The 21,613-nt window shown below is 38.5% G+C and overlaps 1 protein-coding gene across 3 annotated transcripts in view; it reads left to right on the plus strand.

The window, feature by feature from the left end:
• Nucleotides 1-1,802: 1,802 nt before the first annotated feature.
• The window catches only part of CCDC50 (coiled-coil domain containing 50), a 65,452-nt gene continuing 45,641 nt past the window's right edge, over nucleotides 1,803-21,613 (plus strand). For 2 of the 3 annotated variants that reach the window (XM_024244791.3, XM_063722394.1), the window contains exon 1: nucleotides 2,131-2,324. In XM_024244791.3, coding sequence (XP_024100559.1) covers nucleotides 2,276-2,324 — 49 coding nt within the window. In that variant the 5' untranslated portion in view covers nucleotides 2,131-2,275. Of the gene's footprint in view, nucleotides 2,325-21,613 lie in introns of all 3 variants that reach the window. The other variant, XM_009239653.4, reaches the window with a different exon arrangement.

Here is a 21,613-nt window from a genome sequence, read left to right on the forward strand (position 1 = left end):
TACTCGGGAGGCTGAGGCACGAGAATCACTGAAACCTGGGAGGCAGTAGTTGCAGTGAGCCAAAAGGAACTAGGGGAAACCATTACACTCTGGGCCTGAAGGGACACTGGAAACAAATTGTTTTATTAGAGACCCATGAGAGCTGAAGCCAGGCAAAAGAGGCCTCTGGACAGGCCTTGTAGTCATAGAGGGACAGGACTGTGGCCAAAATTTTGGGTTAAAGGAAAGAAGAATACTCTGATAGTTCTCTCCTCCCTTCTTTTGATTTTCTGCCAGTGCTTCCCATTGGTCAATCACAACAGGAAGCCACAGGTCAAGGGGGCCTAGTGATTTATCTGTAGGCATCCAAGGGCACGGCTTGGTAGAGAAGTAGAAACAACAGATTTGAGGAGGGAAACAGAAAATACTGCTATTATAAATATTCTCTAGACCACAGGAAGTTAAAAAAAAATTACTAGATTACAGGACAATTAAAAAATCCCCATAAATCTACCTTTCTAATGCCACTTCCTTCTTATTCCCACATTTAACTTGCTGAGTGTTATCTTTGCCTAGCACTGGGGTGGGTAAACTTTTTCTGTAAAGCATATTTTAGACTTTGAGGCTAAAGAGGCAAGGTTGAAAATATTGTGTCCTATTTATGTAGTAATTTAAAATGTAATTATTTGAACATATAAAAAACAGTCATTCAAATTCAGTGGGGTAGATTTGGCCTGTGGGCTATACTTTGCTACCCTCTGGCCTTGAAAGTCTCCTAAATTTTTGCTAGCCTAAAATCCACCTACTTTTCAACGTCAAGTTCAAATAAAACCTCCCCTACGTGGCCTCTCATACTGGGACTCTGAGCTGTGAGTGACAGAAAATCAACTATTACTAGCTTAAGCAAAACTGAGGATAAGTTGAGAGTTTGCGGGTTGTAGATCCCAGAATCTAGGAGTTGCCGAAATGCCAGCTGCTCTGGGGATATCCTGCTTTGCTACTGTGGTAACATCAGAACATGCCCTCTTCATCTCCCTTTCTCTTCTCTTTGCTTCTGTCTTCAGTTTGGCCTCATCATCTCCTAGAGGCAGATGTTTTCCACAAGAAACAGAATATATAACTCTTTATGTACCCAGGAAAGTATTCTGTTTGACCTGTCTTGGTCACCCAGCCACACTTTGATGAACCCATGTCGGTGGAGGAAGGGGGAAGAGTGATGTGGTAGTCTCGAGGTTCAGACATGGCACATGTTTGGGAGAGAAGCTCACCTCTGAGGAGTGGGGAAAGAGCCAGTTTCCCAAAAGGAGGATGCATTCTGTTGCCAGGAGATGAAACAGGAGAGGTTGTCTATTTTAGAGAGATAGAAATGTCACAATTACAGTCCAATGTGTGCAGCGCTATAACAGAGATAAGTCTGACGCCTCGTTATCACCCACAGTACCTAACATCACACTTGGTAGACACATTCATGCGATTTTGATGAATGAATGACTCAGTTCTCCCAGCTGATTGTGTACACACTCTACTCCAAACTGGCCCGGAATTTTATCAGCTGCTCTTCATTCTGTACGTTGTATTCGGGGTTTTTATGGCCATCTACCATCTCTCCTCTAATTCCGGGTGCAAAAAGAGTGCATGAGACGGAGGCAAGCATGCAGTAAACATCCTGCGAACCCGACCACAGAATGCTGACTACACCGCTCAGGGGAACGATTATGTTTTAGGTGACCCGTGTGGCCTTTTTTATGAGGCCTTTAGGATACAAAGCCCCCACCTAAAGACGCGACCCTCCCGTAGGAGGGGGGCAGGGCCCGGGGGCGGGAGCACAGCGGGGCCCCAGCCTCAGGCGGCGCGTCACTGAGCACAAAGGAGACAACAGTGAGGCGGCAGCGGGCGCTGATCTTCGCTCGCCAGCCACTCGCGATTGCGGTTACAGACCTGCAGCTCCCCCTCCCCCAGCCGGCCCGCCGGCCTTTCTGTCTCCTCTCTCCCTCCGTACTGGACGGCCCCGGTCCATTTCCGGGCTCCGGATATTTGGTATCGATTGGGGCCGGGGACGCGGAGCAGGTGGCCGCGGCGGGGCAGCTGGGCCGCCAGCCTGGTGCGTCGGGGACCGTCTCCCGCTGCTTTGGTCACCAGCCCCTGCCCGCCCGACCCGCTCCGTTCTCCGGCCCGCGAGCCCTGCCGGCCGGACTTTGCGCCGCGTCCGGCGCTGCTGCTGCGCTCGGGGCCCCGCTCGGCGCCGGCGGTGACCGGGAAGCCCGCGTTAAAGGGGCAGCCGGGACCCTGGCCCAGTATGGCTGAAGTCAGCATCGACCAGTCCAAGCTGCCTGGAGTCAAAGAAGGTAAGGGCCCCGGAGGCAGGGCGCGCGGGACCCTCCCCTCTCCCAGCCCGAGGTTGTCTCAGGTCAGGGGCGTTGCCGTTTCGGCTCCCGCGGCCCTCGCCCGGTGCCCGCCCTGCGCTGGTCTTGCCTGGACGTGAAAGGAATTGAGTTCAGGTTCTAGTGTGGGACCTTGGGCAAGTCACCGACGTTCCCAGCCTGTTTCACCTCAAGGGGGTGGTGGTGGGGTTGGGGGCTAGCACCCCCCTCCAGCGAGTGGCTGTGCCCGTGTTCTCGTGCATCGCAAAGCCTCAGTGAATGCTGAGAGCCGGGTAAATCTGACTGACTACGCTTCTTAAAAATCGAGGCCCAGCCTGGCTGGCTTGAAGGCTGGGAAGTGGAGAGGGGTTGACGTTCAGTTCCGTGTGGAGCCTTTGTTTTGAAACATGACTCTTTCCCTCCTTCTCTCCCTACTTTTCCTAGGCCGGCGTCTGGCTGGCTGACTGCCTTTCCCACCTTTCTCAAGGTTTAAAAGTTTAGTCTTGGCTGTGTTCTGCGCGGGCGGGAAGCTACTATAAGCATTTTCTTACAAACAAAACAACACACACACACACACACACACACACAAAATAGTGAGCGAGGGGAACAGGGGACTGATTACCTTGTCATTGCTTTTTATACCAATGTCCAGGAAGGTAGAGATTAGTACTGACCTGGCTTTAGCTGACAGCAAGTAGCCTTTTGACTTCCCTTCTCTGTTTTTTCCACTAGCTGCCTCAGGACCTAGCGTTTTTTACTGAGATCTTAGGTGCTGGATCGCCTTATGCCTTGAGTTATCTTTGTTTATTCTTTGGTCCTAGGAAGCACAGACGTTCCGGAGTGCAGATGCAGACCCCTAAGTTCCAAGGGCTTGCAAAATCGGCTTTTGTTGTGAATGTCATTTGTTTCGACTGAATGCTGTAGCCTGAGGTGTCTTGGAGATGTGGAATTGAAAATAGTTTTTGCTTTCTTGGAACCGCTTGTTTTATTGCCAACTTAATTTGACTCAGTTGGTCTTGTGTGTGCTCAGGCCAGCCCAAAAATCTCAGGAAAATTAGGGACTGCTTGATTGCTTTCTCAGAGTTTCAAGCACTAGGAGACTAGTGACTGGTGGTCACTGATTTTATGTAGAATTTCTGATGGGCCTAGTTCTGTCTTACTGTTCCAGAAGGGTGTTAAAGCTTAGGCGTGAGATTTTAGCGTTAATACTTCTACCTTTCTGTCCCTGGTATGGCTCTGATGAAGACTTAGGGCTTTCACCTGTAGAAAACAGTTTTCACTCTGCTGTCAAGACTAAGGAGGCTGAGTGATAGGAAAGGCGGATCAATACTTTTGAGAGTTCTTATCTTAGAGATTGTCTGGTTATCCTTCACTTTTGGATATGAGGGTTTTTTGTGTGCGTATATGTTGGGTTTGGCTCTAGAGACAGAGTGATCCTTGTGCAGTGTGTAGTGCATGGTGAGTAGAATGAGAATTGGAGTTCAAACAAAACCTGGTATGTATAGTATTAATCATATGGTGCTATGATTTTATCCAGTCCCCTATTCATGTGAGTGACCTGGAAAAAACATAAAACTCTTCATATACATTTATATTACCCTTAGGTCTTCTGATTTCGTACGAAGACATGAATGATGTATTCTAACATATTATTTCTCAAGGAGTTCCACAAACACCTTCCATATAAAAATGCAAGATTTTTCCATTTCCACACTCTAGAGTCTAATACATTTAAATTAGCTTTCATTTTGCATAATACGGTGTTTGGCGATCTCGTATGTAATCTGGTAAATTGGTAAGGAAATTCACTGTGGCTCTTTCATTAAGTTAGGATTAAATATTTATTAATTTTGAAGGTGGTCAGGAATTGATGAGATCATCACTGTCTTTGTAAACATCTGACTTTTCTGGTTCCAAGATCATCAAAGGAAATGATGTATTATACTAGGAATGTCCTACTGATGGTGGTGAAGTTTTTGATCTGAGAAGTATTCAAGTCTAATAAAGTGTATCCTTCCCTAATATAACTGTTAATTATGGCCCAGTTACTCCCTAACAGTGTCTTTATCCTAATTAAAGAGAATGAAGCTGGTGCCCCTGATAGGGTAAAACATGCGCAAACATTGAGACTGTGGTAATACTGAAACTCCAGCTTTATTTGAGAAGGGCTAGTAGTAGTAATTAATATTCTGATGCAGATTTTTAAACCCCATTCAAAAAAATCCCTGTATCTGTCTCCTCTACTTTTGAATGTAAACTTTTGGTAGGTATATATGCAGTTACAATTTATATTCAACTCGGTATCATGGGGTAGATTCCAATAGAGATTAAGAAGAATAGTGCAGTGAGTGTGTGCCGTTTTCCATTGCTGTTTAGGAGGGGATGGGGCACCCTGTGACCTTTCGTCGTGAACATTTCAATAGAGGTCGTGGGTAGCAGCTGACATTAGGGTAAGGGGATATTTAAAAATCTTCTTTCCTAGGTTGAAATCTAATGCTTGCTTACTTAGTTTTTAAGGAAGTCAAAAATATTCATCATTTGGACAGACCTTTTGAAAAAACACACACACATACACCTATGGTAGTATTTATACCTTGGTAAATCTCTTAAACTGGGAGACAAAGGGAAATGATTGAGTTCATATGTAGGTGAAAAGAATCAAGTCAACTAAGTGTCAACACGTCTTTTTTTTCTGGTTAAAAGTGTGTTTGGAACATCTGTGTACTTTTTGTAATGGAAAACACTGTTGCCAATATTCAGGAATAATACTCTTATTTCTTCTGAAACATTTCAGGTTCTAGATTTGAAATAATTTCCAGCCATTTTAAACTTCAGTAGGTCTATAACTGAAATGCAGAATGCAGTTTGTGAATGTTAGGGAAAGGAACAGGCATGTTTCAACAATATTCTGAAAGTTTCTTAGAGTTCAGAGCTGAAAGCATATTTTTCTAAAAAACACTTTTAATCAGTTGACAAACATATTTTTCAGGGGGTCAGTTTTAGCTTCTTCATTGAATTTTTCTTTTCTGAACCAGCAATCAAGACTCCCTACTTCCTTTTGCTCTCCAAGTTCCGTATCGGTAAATGAATTGTCCACTTGCTGTAATTTTGCCATTTAGCCCTCTCTAACCAAGATGTTGATCGAGGCCTTTCTAGACATTTTGGCGTTTCATCAACTTCTTTGCAATTTCTTAAGCATTAGAGCTTTACCGCTTTTAGCCATGCAGTGCATGCTTTCAACCTCTCCTATTTTCTCCAAGTGTTAATCTTTATTTTTCTTTCCTTAGAGCAGTTCTCTCAGTCTCGTTTTTTATGTTCAATTCTTATATTCTTTAGGTGGAAAGTTCCACTGTCTCAAAGTTGGTGAACTCTGTGTGTATTGGTGTGCATATGTGTGCTTAACATCTGAAATCAGTTTACCTAGGAGTGACTTACTTCTTGAAGTACAGGTAGCTAGCTATTCTGGGAGCAAATCCTTTTTCTTTAGTGAAAGATACAATTTAATACATTTTTAGAAATGTCTGTAAAAGGAAACATACCTAGAAAGCACTGATTTATTTTAGGTTCAGGACACTCCAGTGGCATAATGTGGTAAATTAAGTTAATGGCATACATCCAGACCTTCAAGGGGGAAAGATATAAAATTATGTCTGGTACAATCAGTTAATCCCGTAGTCTAAGAAATTTAGAGCTTATCACATGCACACTAGGCATCTAAACAGATGGCGGTGTCCATGAGATGTACATATATCTGGCTACACGACAAACCCACTTTCCCTGTTTTTCAAAATTCCATAACAGTTTTTGTTTTGGTTGTTGCTTTTTAATGAGACCCTGGCTGGATCTCTTTGAGCTAGGAGGTTTATGTCTTAGTTATCTTGCTTTACCCTCATTTGGATGAATGTCTTTTATGTAGTCAGCAACTATTCAGTAAATATTTGCATGTGTGAATAAATGAATGAGTGAATGAATGAATACATTATTATTCTCTGTTGGTTTAGGAATCTTATCTCTGGCATAATAATTTTGTATTCTTTTTCAGAGTATAAGCTTTTAAAAGGCAGAGATAATACCTTTTAAACCGTGTGTATCACTTATTTATACCAGCATTAAATTGATAAAAACTTGGAATTTTTTTCTAATTTTTTTATAGGTGTGTCTTGTAAATAGAATTCATTCAACATAGATATGTATTACATAGAAAAATTAAAGAAAGTAATTTGTTGCTTTCTCTTCTGACTTTGGAGATAATCATTAAGAATAGAATTTTAGTAAAATTTTCTAAATGCTATTTTGTGTTTTTGATTTTTACTTGAGTAGTAATAGGTTTAACTTTTTGTTCTAAGTACAAGCAATATCACTCAATTTGGGAGCAGGAAGGAATCTTAGATAATTTGCATATCTGCTGTGTGCCGCATGTTGTGTTGAGGGTATTTCCACAATAAAAAAAAATTTTCCGTGGTACATGAACATGATCTTTGCTGTGGTATAGAATGCATGGAGTTGTTGAAAGAACTCTCTGAATTCATATGTGCACCAAAAATGGCTTTCACAAAAGGGAAGAAAATAGTGTATTGCCATATGTAGACTTGGAATACTTTTTTGAATGAACAAGGGAATTTTCAAATGGATGTAACTGTTAATTTGTAAAATATGTGTATTTTTAAACGAACAGGTACTTAACGGACGACTCACACGTGGGAAACCATAGTTAATTGGTACTTTAAAAAGAGATTTCAGAGTAGAAAGCACTAAAAACCACTGTTGTAGGCCAACTTCCTTATTTTCTACTTGAAATTCCGAGGGTCAGGGAGGGCAAGTGAGTTGTGTTAAACCACCGAGGCTAAGTAGCTAGGAATTGGCACATTGGGGCCTAGAATTAGAAAAGTTTAGAATTGTGAGTAGTTGCTTACACAGCTTATTCTTCCCTCCATTTCTTTTTACCTACCTTCTCTTTTCCTTTTCCTCCTTCCATCTCTTCCCCTTCTTTCTTTTAAATTGTTCTGTAGATGCATAAGATTCATTTCTGATGTGTTTCATTTATGTGATATGCCATATGTTTAAGACAGTAGAATGAAAATAATAAAGCTTTTTCTGAGGATAGTTATTTTAAGGGTAATGTATCATATGGATGCTGAGTTAACATAGGTTTAATTAAAATTTTTTACAATTTTTATTTTTGATTCAGCAAATGAATTACTGAGTGAACTATAGGAAGTCACACTCTTGCCTCGCTGTTTTTTCTACCTGAAAAATCTTGCAAAAATGCGTGTCTTCTCTGGTATGTTCATTCTAAAGAGGCTAATATTTGAAGGTAGAAACTCTAAAATTAAACGTATTGGAGAAATAAAGTCATAGGCCATGGTCTTTCCTCAGCCCTTGTTAGGGACATAACAGTTTTTATTGAGATAAATGAATTTTTCCTCATGTGATTTTCATTCATAAAGAAAACAGTTATGGAGACCACTAAACTTAAGTAAATGCTGCTTGAAATCCCAGTTCTCCAAGGTACAGAAGCATATTTAGAAATGAATCGCTTTGATCCATAGAGGAGAAAACAAACATTAAAACAACTATATTTGCTGTTTCAGAGGTAGCCACTGGAAGTGCCATTGGATTAATGTTTTTAACTGGTGACTCGTTTAAAGGTGTCCTGTGCTTCAAAAATGTAAAATTAGGATAACCTAGATCTTAGATAAGACCTACAAAGGATAATTAGTTTTTATATTTAGAAGGACTTTGGGGATTACTTAGATGTTTGAATCTAGAATGTTCCAGGTGTTTGAATTTAAAAACCAGCACAAGAGTTCTCAGATATTACTTTTAAAAGGACTGTTAAGCACAAAACAATCATTATTTCCTTCTGTCATCATTTTGTTAAAAAAGCGTACACACATACATTAAGTGTGTGTGCATAGGATAGTTTTTAGCCTACATTGAGAAAAAGGAAAGAAAACAAAGCAGTGAAGACTTTCTAATAAACCAGAACCAGTGTATTACCGGTCTTGTTTATTTATCAGTGGTTCTTTCCTTTTTCTTTGTCGTTTTAGTCAAGTTCAGCGAATAATTTACATACAATAAAAATTCCTTCTTTTTTAGTGTGTAGTTCTGAGTTTTGACAAATGTGTAGTCTTGGAACCACCGCAACAATCAAGATACAGAACTGTTCCTAACCCCCCAAACTTCTCAACCCCCGTTTCATGCCCCCACCAGCCACTGATTTGTTTTCTGCCCTTGTAGTTTTGCCTTGTCAAACATGTTATATAAATAAGATCATGTAGTAAGTAGTTTTTTGAGTCTCCTCAAACATACTGTTTATCCATTCACTAATTGAAGAACATATGAGTTTTCAGTTTTGGTGGGTGTCAGTAAAGTCACTCTAAACATTTGTATACAAGTTTTTTGGTTTTTTTTTGTTTTTTTTTTTTTTTAAATGTGTGTGTGTATTTGAACGTAAGTTTTTGTTTCCCTTGAATGGACTTTCTGGGTTATACGGCGAGTGCATGTTAAAATTGCCAAACTGTTTTTCAAAATGGCTGTACCATTTTGCATTCCCACCAGCAATGTATGTGAGCTCCAGTTGTTCTGCATCCTTGCTGGCATTTGATATTTTCAGGGCCCGTTTAATTTTTTTAAGTTTAACCATTTTAACAAGTGTGTCATGATATCTTATTGTGGATTTAATTTGTATTTCCCTAATGACTCATGATGTTGTGCCTTTTTTGTTGTGCTGATTTTCTATTCTTATATTGTTTGTTGAAGTGTTTGTTTTAAATTTTAGCTCATTTTAAAATAGACTATTTTCTTATTATTGAATTTGGAGGTTCTTTACATATTCTGGATACAGTTCTTACTAGATACAGTTTGCCCATGTCCATGCTTTTAAAAACCTTAGTTCAATATCAGAATGATATGGGGATCTAAACACCTTCCTAGCCCTACTTGATATTAGCTAGATCTCTTAGAGATGGTTTCAGGAATCTGTAGTTTTTATATACAGACTATGTACTCAGACTTATGCAATTCCATTCGGAAAATACAGAATGAGTATACTGTGGCCACCCCAAGATAGGGATCTTCTCCTAATTTCTTAAGTTTTTGCAGTGACAGCTCATTTGTCTGATAAAGAATGAGCAGTAATCCTCTCTAGTAATTGAAATCTGTTGCAGGGACCTGCAAACTACTGCCACTTGTTTTGTATAGCAAGGTAGCTCAGGATGGCTTTTACTTTTTTAATGATTCAAAAAAATAATGTTTTGTGATGTGAAAATTATATGCAATTCGAATTTCAGTGTCTGTAAGTAAAGTTTTATTGGAACGTAGCCATACTCATTCATTTACATATTGTCTTTGTCTGCTTACATACTATAGAAGCAGAGATGAGTAGTTGTAGCAGAGACCATGTGATTGGCAAAGCTCATATTTTTCGCGACCTGATACTAGACAGAAAAAAAAAAGATTTGTTTTGGAGCCATTTTCAATGAAACTTTCAAAAAACTTTGTTATTTAACCTTTTTTGGACAGTTCAGTTATCGGTATAAACACTGTTTATCATAACTTTGCTTTAATATAATGATGCCCTTGGGAATTATTGTTGATTGAACTCTTATGACAGCCTATTTAATTTTTGAAGTGACTTTAAAAAGTACAGACTTAAATCATTTTTCTTTCTCTTTTTTTTTTTTTTTAAGATGGTGTCTAGCTCTGTCGCCCAGGCTTGAGCGATTCTCCTGCCTCAGCCTCCCGAGTAGCTGGGATTATAGTTGCCCGCCACTACGCACAGCTAATTTTTGTATTTTTAGTAGAGACAGGGTTTCACTGTGTTGGCCAGGCTGGTCTCAAACTCCTGACCTCGTGATCCGCCCATCTTGGCCTCCCAAAGTGCTGGGATTACAAGCATTAGCCACTGCGCCCAGCCTCTTTTTTTAAGAAGAAAAAAAATTACACTCCGGTAAATTTCTGGGGACTTTCAAAATCAAATGTAGGTAGAAATCTTATGTAAAGTAAGAGTATCCCATATGCCAGCTCTGAGTAAGGGTCTGTGGGGCTTTCAGAAGTTCATGAGTATCCAACAGATTTAACCACCTTAAAATGTTTGCTAATGTTTTTTTTTTAGCTTATATTATTGGCCCTGTTTAAAACTTATTACAGATATTTGTGTGAATGAAGTATCATTTCATCTTTTTAGAAACTTGTATCAGAGGTCCCTAGGCTAATTTATCACAAATTTTTCGTCTTGCCTGATGAGCGTTTCCAGTCCTGATACAGCTCCTCAGTGACCAAATACCAGGGGAGTCTCCCCTGGACTTTTTTGGCTTTTGTTTTTCCAGTGAGTCATAAAGGCTTAGTCATTTTCCATTAACTTTAGGAGTTTTAACTGCATATAGTAAAACTATGAATGACTTATAAGGATATCTTTCCCTCTTCCCCGCTTCCCCATCAGCAACAAATTCTGTTTTGTTTATTGACTATGGAGGAGTCCATGATTGACTTTAAGTATTATATTCACTAATTTTTGAGTAGCATCTTCCCACCAAATAATTTGAAAATATTAGGTTTTTCTTTTATATTATGAAGGTCTGTGTAAATATCTAATATAAGAGTTGACAAATACTGTGAAAGACTCTGTCTAGATGGGAGTCCTGACGTAGAAGAAGGAGAAAGATAGGGGCTCACTTAATGGTCCGCGTTCTTCCCATCTGTACATCTTGAGTTTGCCTTAATATCTGGGCCAGTAGCTCTTTTGGAAAGGGCTATTCACTCTTAATGTCTGCATTTATAGATCACTTTCTGGCTTTTCCTAGAAAATATTTTCAATTCTGTCAGTGATTGTTGGATTGTAAGTTGACATGTTTGCTTCTGTTGTTTTCCCAGCATTCTCTGGTCAGACCTCATTATTTCAAATTGGTCTTTGGTGGATCCACAAATCATTCCTTCTTTTTATAGTTTCCCCATTGAAGCTCCATAGAGCTAATCTTTGAAAGATCATTTTACTTTTACTTTTTGTTGTATGAGTTGTTCCAGCTCTCAAATTTCTATAGGAAGTTGATTGGTGTTGTGATTGACAACACCTGAAGTCAGAGTGGTCTCCTTTGGAGGCAACAGTCTTACTTGTTTAAGGATTAATTTTAGTTATATAAGATGCTGGTAATTTTTGTACACGTTCCAGTAAAGTGACATTGTCATTTTCTTGCTGTTACTAGAGTATTCAGTTAGTTTCTTAGATAGTATTGGGTTCCATCAGAATTTTTATGTGTGCTATTTTCTCTTTTAAATTTATTTTTAGATAAAGGGGGGAAGGCTCTTACACAGTTTAAACAAGTCAAACATAGCCTGTATTTTTAAAATTCTTGATATAAGGGGAGACAGTTGTGAAGAATCTGAAAGTTTTGGGTTGGAAACAATGAATGTGCAGATTGCAAACTTGTGGTTTATACTGAAAAGAGGAGAGAGCATGAGCAAAAGAATGAGCTGAAGCCTTTTTGCTTTGGGGATGATATGTTCAATTTGTACTTATTTTAGAATGGTCTCTTTCAGGTTCATATGGTGTATTAGAAGTTAACACTGGTTAAAAATATGCAGTGCTACGAAAAATGTATCCTTCAAGGGAGTTATGATATAAAATTGTCTAAACCATCTAAATAATTTTGACTCTATATAAAACAGGTGAGGCAAGTGATTCCTTTATAGCAGAAAAGGATTTGGACAGAATCTTGTCTTCCTGTTCCTAGATACAGGCTGCCCCTGATTTCCTTTCATTTCCTCTGCAGAGGGTATTACATGATAACCAAGCAAACTGTAGGTTGTACTGAAGCCATTTTCAGTAGCAATCATAGAGAAATCTAGGGCATTTAGAACACGTTTCAGATGAACATAAAAAATTTGGTGATCTTCAAGAAGCCTTCTGAATATGCAAAGTGTTGACTTTCCCAGGCTGTACTCTGATCATCTGGTCCCAAGAAAACCTTTTAGTAAATGTTGCAGTCCACATTTGTATTCACTGGACGGTTAGTGACTGATAACATGATCTCCTTTTACTCTGATACTGAAGGCTCTGTGAGAACTATTAGTTGAAACAGGAAAAGCTCACCTTTTTAAAAGGCAGCAGGTTGAACAAAAGGTTAAAATGTACTTGTGGTTAAAGATACTATACAGTTGGATGTAAGCAGATTGTTGTTATCTTGGATGCTAGAAATAGTGAAATCAACAGCAGCAATAAAGAAAGCAATATTTGGTGTAGGTGAAAGTTAGCATGGCAATTACCCTAGATGAATAGGCTTCAGTTATTACGTTTTTACATGATGTATAATACTTGTATCCAAGAGACAAATGTCTATCACTTACACCAAATCAACTACATTTCATTCTACCTTATTTTTAAGTTGGATAGATTCTTAAGAGGTAATTTAATCTGTCTCCTCACAGGTCAGGACATGAGGCTCTGATTTGGAAAGTGACTTGTCAAAGTTCATTCACTTGACGAGCTGCTGACACAGCCAAGACTAAAATTCTGACAGCTATCTGGAATTAAGAGGGCTCTTCGTACTATAATTTGCTTGCGCCTTATATACTATCATAAAGTCCTTATATTTCTGTAAATTGGGCAAGTAAGTCTATATTTATTACATTTCAGATGCGAAAGTGTCATGGAGATGTAGCAGAAAGCTTTTACTACAGCAACTCAAAATACAGAGTTAGGAAACTACATTTAGTTTTAGCTATGCCAAAAAGTTTTAATCTGCATGTTAATATGTTGGTTAGATTTTGGCTGGCTACACTTCTACTCAACAGTTTTCCTTCATACCCTTCTTGATGGTGATAATTTGATGATTCTTCTGTTTCAGTAAACTATAATTACGTAATTTTCACATAGAATTCTACTTTACTTTCTAATCTTGGACATTCAGCTGAAAAAGTTTGGAGTGGCAGAGCTTATTAAACATTTTAGACATTCTGATTTCCCCTTAACTCAGGCCTACAATGTGTATAGGAAACATATTTTCCCTCAGGTGGACATATGAGGTTAGAAAGAGCTTTAGATGTGCAGTAAACTATTGATTATCTTGTTATTCCTTGCCAGGAAACATTGCTTAGGATTCTATTTCTTTTTCTTCTAGAGACAGGTTTTCACTCTGTTGTCCAGGCTGGCATGCAGTGGTGCAGTCATAGCTCCCTGTGGCCTCAAGCTCCTGGGCTCAAGTGATCCTTCTGCCTCAGCCTCCTGAGTAGCTAGGACTACAGGCCCAGCTAATTAATTTTTTTTTTTTTTTTGGTAGAGTGAGGGTCTCACTCTATTGCCCAGGCTGATCTTGAACTCCTGGCCTCAAGCCTCCCAGCTTAGCCTGCACTGGGATCATTTCTGCAGATTCCTAAGAGCAAGTACTCACTGTAAATTGCAGCACAGATTCTGTACTAGAGAAGTGACTAGATCTATGTTAATCAGTGACTTAGTGGGACCTCACTAGAAGTAATACCTAATAGAAAATAACTAATTATAATAATTTATTAACTTTAATGAGGCCAATAATAGGCTCTATTTATTGAGCTGCTGCTTAGTGAGTAGCAGATGCTTTCTTTGGCCCTTCACATACCTTATCTAATTTAGTCCTCACAACATTTATCGTTACTTTACAGATGAGGAACCTGAGTTTCAAAGAAATTAAATACTTGCCCAAGGTCTTTTAGCCTGGAAGTAAGCAATATTTGAGTACTGATCTGTCCTCAAGATACTCATAAATACTGAAACACTTAAAAAAATTCAAAACAGATCCAGGTTGTTGCTCTGTATACTCTATTTGTATATTATTGAAGTCTTAGCATCCTTCTCTCTGGAGTCTCTCAGTATGACTGGCACCTTAAGTTTTTGCTTTTGTCTTCTCAGAGCGCTAGCTGTTTTCAGCCTTTTTTGGAAATAGAGAACTATCAAGAGTTCACATGTAACTTAAGTACCAATAAGGTGAATATAAATTTCTTTCTGAAAAAAAAGTTACCCCACTCTTGTGAAACCGCATGGAGAGCTAAAGTGGTTGACAGAATCACTTCTTAAAATCTATGTGTAACTCCCTGTTACTTGTGTGGGAATTTTCTGGACGTACTTTGAAACACTGGCTGGCTTCCTCAAGTCTACTGTGGGGTCACCTTATTCTGTATAGACTGTTTCTAGGGGAAGAAATATTATTTTTATGTAAGCTTACCTTTATTAAAATTAGGCAGATATAGCTCCTGATCTTCTGTGGAAGTATCCTCCTAGATTGTATAAAACTGATTTGATTCTAGGAATGTACCCATGATCTCAAGATATCTTTTAGACAAACACATTTTTAGTCAGTGAACATGACCAGCTACTGAGCATGTGGTGGCCTAACAGTGGAATTGCAGAAATTTAGAGATTTACACATTTGTTTTCTGTTCCTACCTTTTGATTTCCGTAATCCAAGATTTCTAGACATGTGTGTAGAGTTGTGACAAATGGTTGTCAGAATGGAATTGTTAGTATTGCAGTTTGCTTTATGAGAGCAAGATTTTAAGAGATTATTTTACCATGCTGTTTATCCCATGACTCTATCTAAAGTAAAGTTGTTGGGGAATTTTGAATATTGCTCTCAGTCGTTTAAAGTTGAAATGAATTTACTAATCCTACTAGGAAAGAAAGTGCTAAAGTATCTAGTTGCAAAAGAGAATTTGAAAATGGAAATATCTGACTCAAAGGATAAATAGAACTTGCAGTAGCTGGTGCTTAAGGAAGCTCTTTTGTCATATGAAGCCGATAAACCAAAATGGTTTTTCTTCCCCTGGTGTAAACTTGTACTTAAGTTGGGCTGGAAGTGATCTTTGGGTTTTAATGGGCATGGCTGGGTTTATCCTACAGAGGTTTAAGGAGATGGGTGGCTTTTCTTTCTAGGCTAAGGCAAACAGAGTACTGGCTGCCAAACCATTTGAGGGCTTGTGTAAGTGCCAGGAAAAGTGCCATTCAAGTAGTGAAACAACAGAAGGTTGGAGTTTCTTTAGGGATACATGGAATAAAAATAAAATGAATTCTTACTATCTGGATATGCTTTGTGAAAAACTGTTTTGAAAAAATTGTCTACTACTGCTTACATAATGGTATTTACCCTTTTGAGGATGCCTTATGACTATCAGTGGCCTGTTTTTTTCATAGAATGTCCGACTACCTCCATGAGAATCATTGATAGGTACCTTTAAAATATCCTGCAGTGCTCAAGTACAGTTGACCCTTGAACAATATGGGTTTGAACTGTGTGGGTCCCTTTATACATGGATTTTTTTTTTCAATCAAGTGTAGATCAGAAATACAGCACTTGGCAGGATGCAAGGCCTGTATATACTGAGGGACTTTTCATATACCTGAGTTCCACAGGGCCAACTGCAGGAAGTGAGTATGCACCAATTTTGGTGTCTGTGGGGGTGCTGGAACCAATCCCCCTCATGTATACCCAGGGATGACTGTACTTATGATGGCTATTATTTCTCTCATATTACAGGGGCGTAAACAGAAGTGATGTTAGTTTAAGATTATTTAGCTGGTGAGTGATGGAGCTAGGATTGGAATCAAAGTAAGAGTTCTCTTGGTTACGCCATGCTGCTTCCTCGTGCAGTAAATATTCACTGAATATCTCAAAGAGCCAGTGTTCTGTGCAGTGTACTGCAGAAGCTACTGTGTAAGAGTTCCATCTTTCTCTAAGTATAATTTTAAGTTACCTCTTTATGTTTAATTACGAAGTTCTATAAACCCATTTAAAAAGTAAACTGAACAATTTAAAAACAGCAGAAGTGCTTCCTTTTTACTCATCTTTATGATTTTAAGAGTAATTAGTTGCTAAGTTCATATATTCCTGAATTGTTCTAAAGTAAAGCAACCATGTAAAATGCAGTTGTTTTTTAAAGAAGGTATGGGAGACAAGAAATCTAGGAGAATGTTTCTTCAGTTGTGACTTTCAGGGCCAGTTGAAATTCATAAATGTTCACATTTGTTAATCAGAATCCAGGGTACTTCAGTAAGTGCTTGGTAAAGTATTAGAGATTTGGTGGGTTTATTCAGTACCAGTTGTATTTCAAGAATTGAACTCCTCTAACTATGTTGAATACCTGGTTCACTTTACTTTCTAATCAGAAATTTGTTCACTTTTTGTCTGTGGCTATATCTGCACAGTGGTTGCTAGATAAATGTAGGATAACTCTTTAACCTTTCACCCTACTGAGGTTAGCAAAACTATCACATTAGGCCTGAGGAAGAAGCAGCATAGGAGAAATGTAAATATGCGAGCACTTTGAAGATAAATCAGTGGCTGACACAAGACCAGTAATATACTCAAGACCCTTGGTTGTCTGAAATGGCAAAGCGAATTATACAGTGTGTTTGCAAGCACACATGCACATGCAGAAGGTTAAAATGGTTTTAAATGCTATGAGGTCTCTAATTCAGGTTCACTGAGTGGTCCAGGTGTCTAAATTAGTTCTGTCATACTGTCACTTGTGATTATCATCTAGAGCAGTCCTGTCTAATAGAACAACTGTGATGATGCAAACGTTCTGTATTCTGTACTGTCCAGAATAGTAGCCACCAGCCCCATATGGCTATTTAGCACTAGGAATATGATTAATGAAACTGAGGAGATCTGAATTTTTAAAATTAAATTTATATTATATGTAACAGTTACTTATGATTGGCAGCTACCATATATAGTGTGAAACAATTACTTGTGACACTAAAGGATAGAACGATGTTGGATCGATAGAACATATTGATTTTGGTTCAGCTTAAGGACGTCGTTTCTTTTTGTTTGTTTTGGAGACGGAGTCTCGCTCTGTCATCCAGGCTGGATTGCAGTGGCACGATCTCAGCTCACTGCAACCTCTGCCTCCCGGGTTCAGGCGATTCTCCTGCCTCAGCCTCCTAAGTAGCTGGGACTACAGGCGCATACCACCACACCTGGCTAATTTTTTGTATTTTTGTGGAGACGAGATTTCACTGTGTTGCCCAGGCTGGTCTCAAACTCAGGAGCTCAGGCATTCTGCCCACCTCGGCATCCCAAAGTGCTGGGATTTACAGGCGTGAGACACCGTGCCCGGCTGGATGCCAATTCTAATATATGTTCCATTGAGCATTAGACTATGAGGAATGCACATCACTTGGGGTTTTGAAGAGAACCTTAGTGACTTCTTGACGGGAATAGAAAGACAAAGCCCAGGAATCAATTTGATGGGCACTCAGAATAAATGATGTCCTGATTGAGCTCATTTTGAGGTTATGGGATGTTTCTTGAGAAGAAAGGAAGCTTAACTTGAGTGCTTTCTGTTAATACGTGCGTCAGCATCTTCTAAGAATAGACAAGGTCTGAGTCTTAACTTTTCTTGGGTAGCTTCTGTTTTGTTACTCCCACCAAAAAGAGGTTTTGGATTCAAAGAACCAATCCATACAGTTGTTGGCTTTTAACACAGGAAGCTTGTGAGGTTGTCCATGTTTGCGGGCATTTTAAAAATCATTTATGGTAGCTGAATCAGATAAACCTTATATGGAAAGTTTTATCCGTGTTCGACAGTTTAACCGGTATGAGTAAAGACTGCTCTGTTTCTACCTTGCTACCTTTTCCCTACTTTTTCACTCTTCGTCTCACTCCAGATCATTTGTCATGTCAGATGGAAATTCTGACTCAGCCATTTTCTCTTTCCCAATAAGTTACCCACTTTACTCTGTGGTCGCTGATAATGATGTAGATGGTCTATGATATTAAAGTAGTACTTCTGATGTGAGGACTTATATCATCTCAGCATTTTCAAAACCCGCTTGCCTGCAATCTGGTGTATCTGCGGTTAACCATAACATATCTACTTGCCAAACAAGTGGTTTAGGTTACTGGAGTTTTCATTTAACTTTGAATTTAGGGGATTAGAAAAAAAAAACTCAGGAACATACTTTGATAAATTGCGTGAGAATGAAATGTTGGGATTGAATCAGTAGTTTTACTTTTCAGAATGATTCTTTGCAGTGTGTTTGTTGAAGTGTGCATGTGTTGTTGGCACACATTTAAAACTTATGCTTATTACCCTTCTTGTAAAACTGTTGATGATGCTATTATATAATTTAGTGCTCCCTATTTTAAGTTGCCACATGATAACTGAATTTACTTGTACAGTTGATACTAATAAAACATTTCTTTGCAGTAAAGAGCTGGTATAATTTCTCCATTCTGATAATGAAAACTGAACAACTTTTCATATTTCTCTTCTTACATTGGTGTTCAGGAAGATTGTCGACAAAATTGGGACCATATGTGGGCTTTACTTTTGTTAATATTCAAAGGAGCATTATAAAATAAATCAATAAAATTGCTACTACAACTGATTTTCTTCCTTGTAAATATTTCTTGCTTCACTGTTTAGATGCTTATATTAGAATAAAAACACGTATCTGTCTTTATTATGAAATATTTTGAAAAGGGTTATCAGATTCTCCTTCATGGAAGATGAATTGGAAAATATAGAAGTGTTTAAAGGAAGATAAGCTACATTGTAATCCCATAGTATATTGTTAATGTTAGAATTTTGATGTTTATTCTTTCCGGTACCTTCTAAATTTAAATTGAAAAGTCAAGTATTTCAATTATAGTCAGGGTATCCTATAGGGAGGCATAAGATCAGCCCTAGACTCTGCCTGTAACATGGAGAGTACATTTGGGACTTAACCTGTGCATTAACCCATATGATATGCTACATGGATGGTTATCCATAGGGTGTATAAAAATAACAGACCTCAGAATGTCAGTTGTTTCTACAAAACACCTACATACACTCTGGAGAATGTGAGTGCTTTGAGGCTGGAACTAGTACCAGTGGATAATCACTATAGGTTGGCAGATTTTGTCCTTTTGAAGACAGCTTTACCTCTGGTTATCGGAAAAATGGGCTGTGTTTTAACATAAAGGGAGTTTCCAGTGGCTGAAACATTTAAAAGGAGTCCAGATGATTGCTTGAACAAGATAAGGCTGAATTTGACAACTGTTAAAACCCTTTCTGCTAGTGTATCTATAATTTTAATAAAGTGATAGATCAGCATCTTTTAATGAACAGTGACTGAAATTTATAAGTATTTGAGGAAACTAGGAAGCCCAGTCTGCCATTTAGGACCATTATTATTGGAAATAGGATTACAGATTCTTGATACTTTTGACAGTTTGGTGCTCTAACCAAGAAGGTGACTTTAGCAGGTCAGATATTTGTAGGAAGTTTGCAGAGGATCCTGAATTATACTATTCTGGTGTTTGTAAAACTTTTTGTGAACAAGGCAGCTTTCTATCTGTAATGTTTATTGCAGGATAATTAACCCCGAAAATGTCTTTCTGTTACTAGAATTTCTGAAGGTTTTTCTCCTTTCTTCTTCTTTTTTGGATATCAACCTTGAGTTGTGTTTTTCCATTCACCTTATACTTAATTTATTAACATTTTGTAATTCTTGGGATGATTTGGCAGTTTGCAACTACAAGGGGAGGTCTAAGGATGTGGGGCAGTTTTCTCAAACCAGTAATTCAGGAGACTAGCTCCAGACTGTGCAAATTCCTGCTAGCACCTCAGCACATACTGCTTTCTCTGCTTTAAATGCCACATAAATCCTAAGCACCCCATTGCGTTGTTTAGCTGAACAAATACATCCGTATGTATACACACATTTTTCTTGATTCTGAGCTCTAATCTTAACAGTGCCACTCATTTAACTATGTGATCTTGGGCATATTATTACAAATCTCAGTCATCATTTCTTTGTAAGTTGAGTGATCTGTTTAATTATGGCCCAGAGAAACCAAGAATTGACCACCTGCCTGTGTATATCACTTTTCTAGGTATTCTAGGATCCTGTTAGGCAACATATCCTTTCATTGTAATAAATCTGAAATTCCGGGTGAAGGAATTTACTGTTGTTAGAGGTAGTATTGATAGACATGTAGCTCCATAGCCTTGTTTCAGATAAGCTGGAGGATGTGGATGAATAAATATGCTGGATGGATGTGGGTGGAAAAATCCAACATTTCGTGTTATGTGCTGTGCACTAGTTGTCATTGTTCTTAGGATCCATCTTTTTCACAAACATTTATTTGAAAATCACTATCCTGGGCACTGGAATAAATGTTGGAGATAAAATGATCCGTAATATTTTTCTTGCCTTTCAGGATCTAGAATATATGCTGGGGAAACATGAGTAAAAATTTTTAATAATATTATTAGTGCTACAGTTCTATCCTGTAAACTACATGCTATGAAAGCACTGAAAGAAAATGATAGATGAGTCTGCTGCATGTTTGTGTGTCAGCTACATAGGTGACATTTGAATGGGGGTCTTGTAGGTTGATTATGAATTTTCTAGATGGTAGAGGGGTGGATGGGTGCTTTGGGCAGATGGAACATAGAGATTCCCCCACCATCATCTGTGTAATAATGGTGACTAAGCTTCTTTGCCATTTGCAAGGCTCTGCCATTTTCTGTGTTTCATTCTCACAACAACCAGGCAACCAAAAACAGAGACGGAAACCAATAACCATAAGGATCTCTAAACAGATGAAATATTGGTAAATATTGCTTGGTTCCTTAGTCATCTGTATAAGGTGTAGAGTGAAAATGTTTGTCTTTCACAAAGAAATTGCAAAAATTCTGTATCAACTTTGTGGACAGTTTAGTAGTGGGATTATTATACTAAGGATAATAACTACAAGACAGTGCATCTGATTTAATTGTATTATGGATCTCTGTTTAGAAGGATCATCTATTTCCCAGACAGGTGGAATATCATGGCATATTGGAAAGAACAGGGCATTTGGAGACTTAATTAGAAAAATAGCCCTGCCATTGATTGCTTTGACTAGTAACAAAATAAATGAAGATGGAACACTTATGTAGAATATTTGCTTAGCTTCAGCCAAAATTAGATGCCACTACCCTCCCATTGTCATACTGTGTTTAGATTTTGTTAATTTCAATGGCATGAAAATTTTAGAACACTAAAAAATGGAGAAGGATCAAAAGTTTGTGTTACCCTTTGTTCTGTAGTAAGTGAATTGCTCAGGCATTACTTAAGTGTTCTTTTGTTTTCAGCCTTCAGCCTGAAAGTGAGAAATTTTAGCTATCAGTGATCAGCAACTCAGAGCTATGTTTGCTTTTATGGGGCTCATAATTGGGGTATTTGAGTGAGCATAAGAGAGTGTCTGCTGTCTATAGCCAAGCATCTCTAAGCTCCCTACTTGCCCTGCTGATGGGGGTGGAGGAGG

Source organism: Pongo abelii, chromosome 2, assembly GCF_028885655.2.
Source record: "Pongo abelii isolate AG06213 chromosome 2, NHGRI_mPonAbe1-v2.0_pri, whole genome shotgun sequence".
Lineage (NCBI taxonomy): Eukaryota > Metazoa > Chordata > Mammalia > Primates > Hominidae > Pongo > Pongo abelii.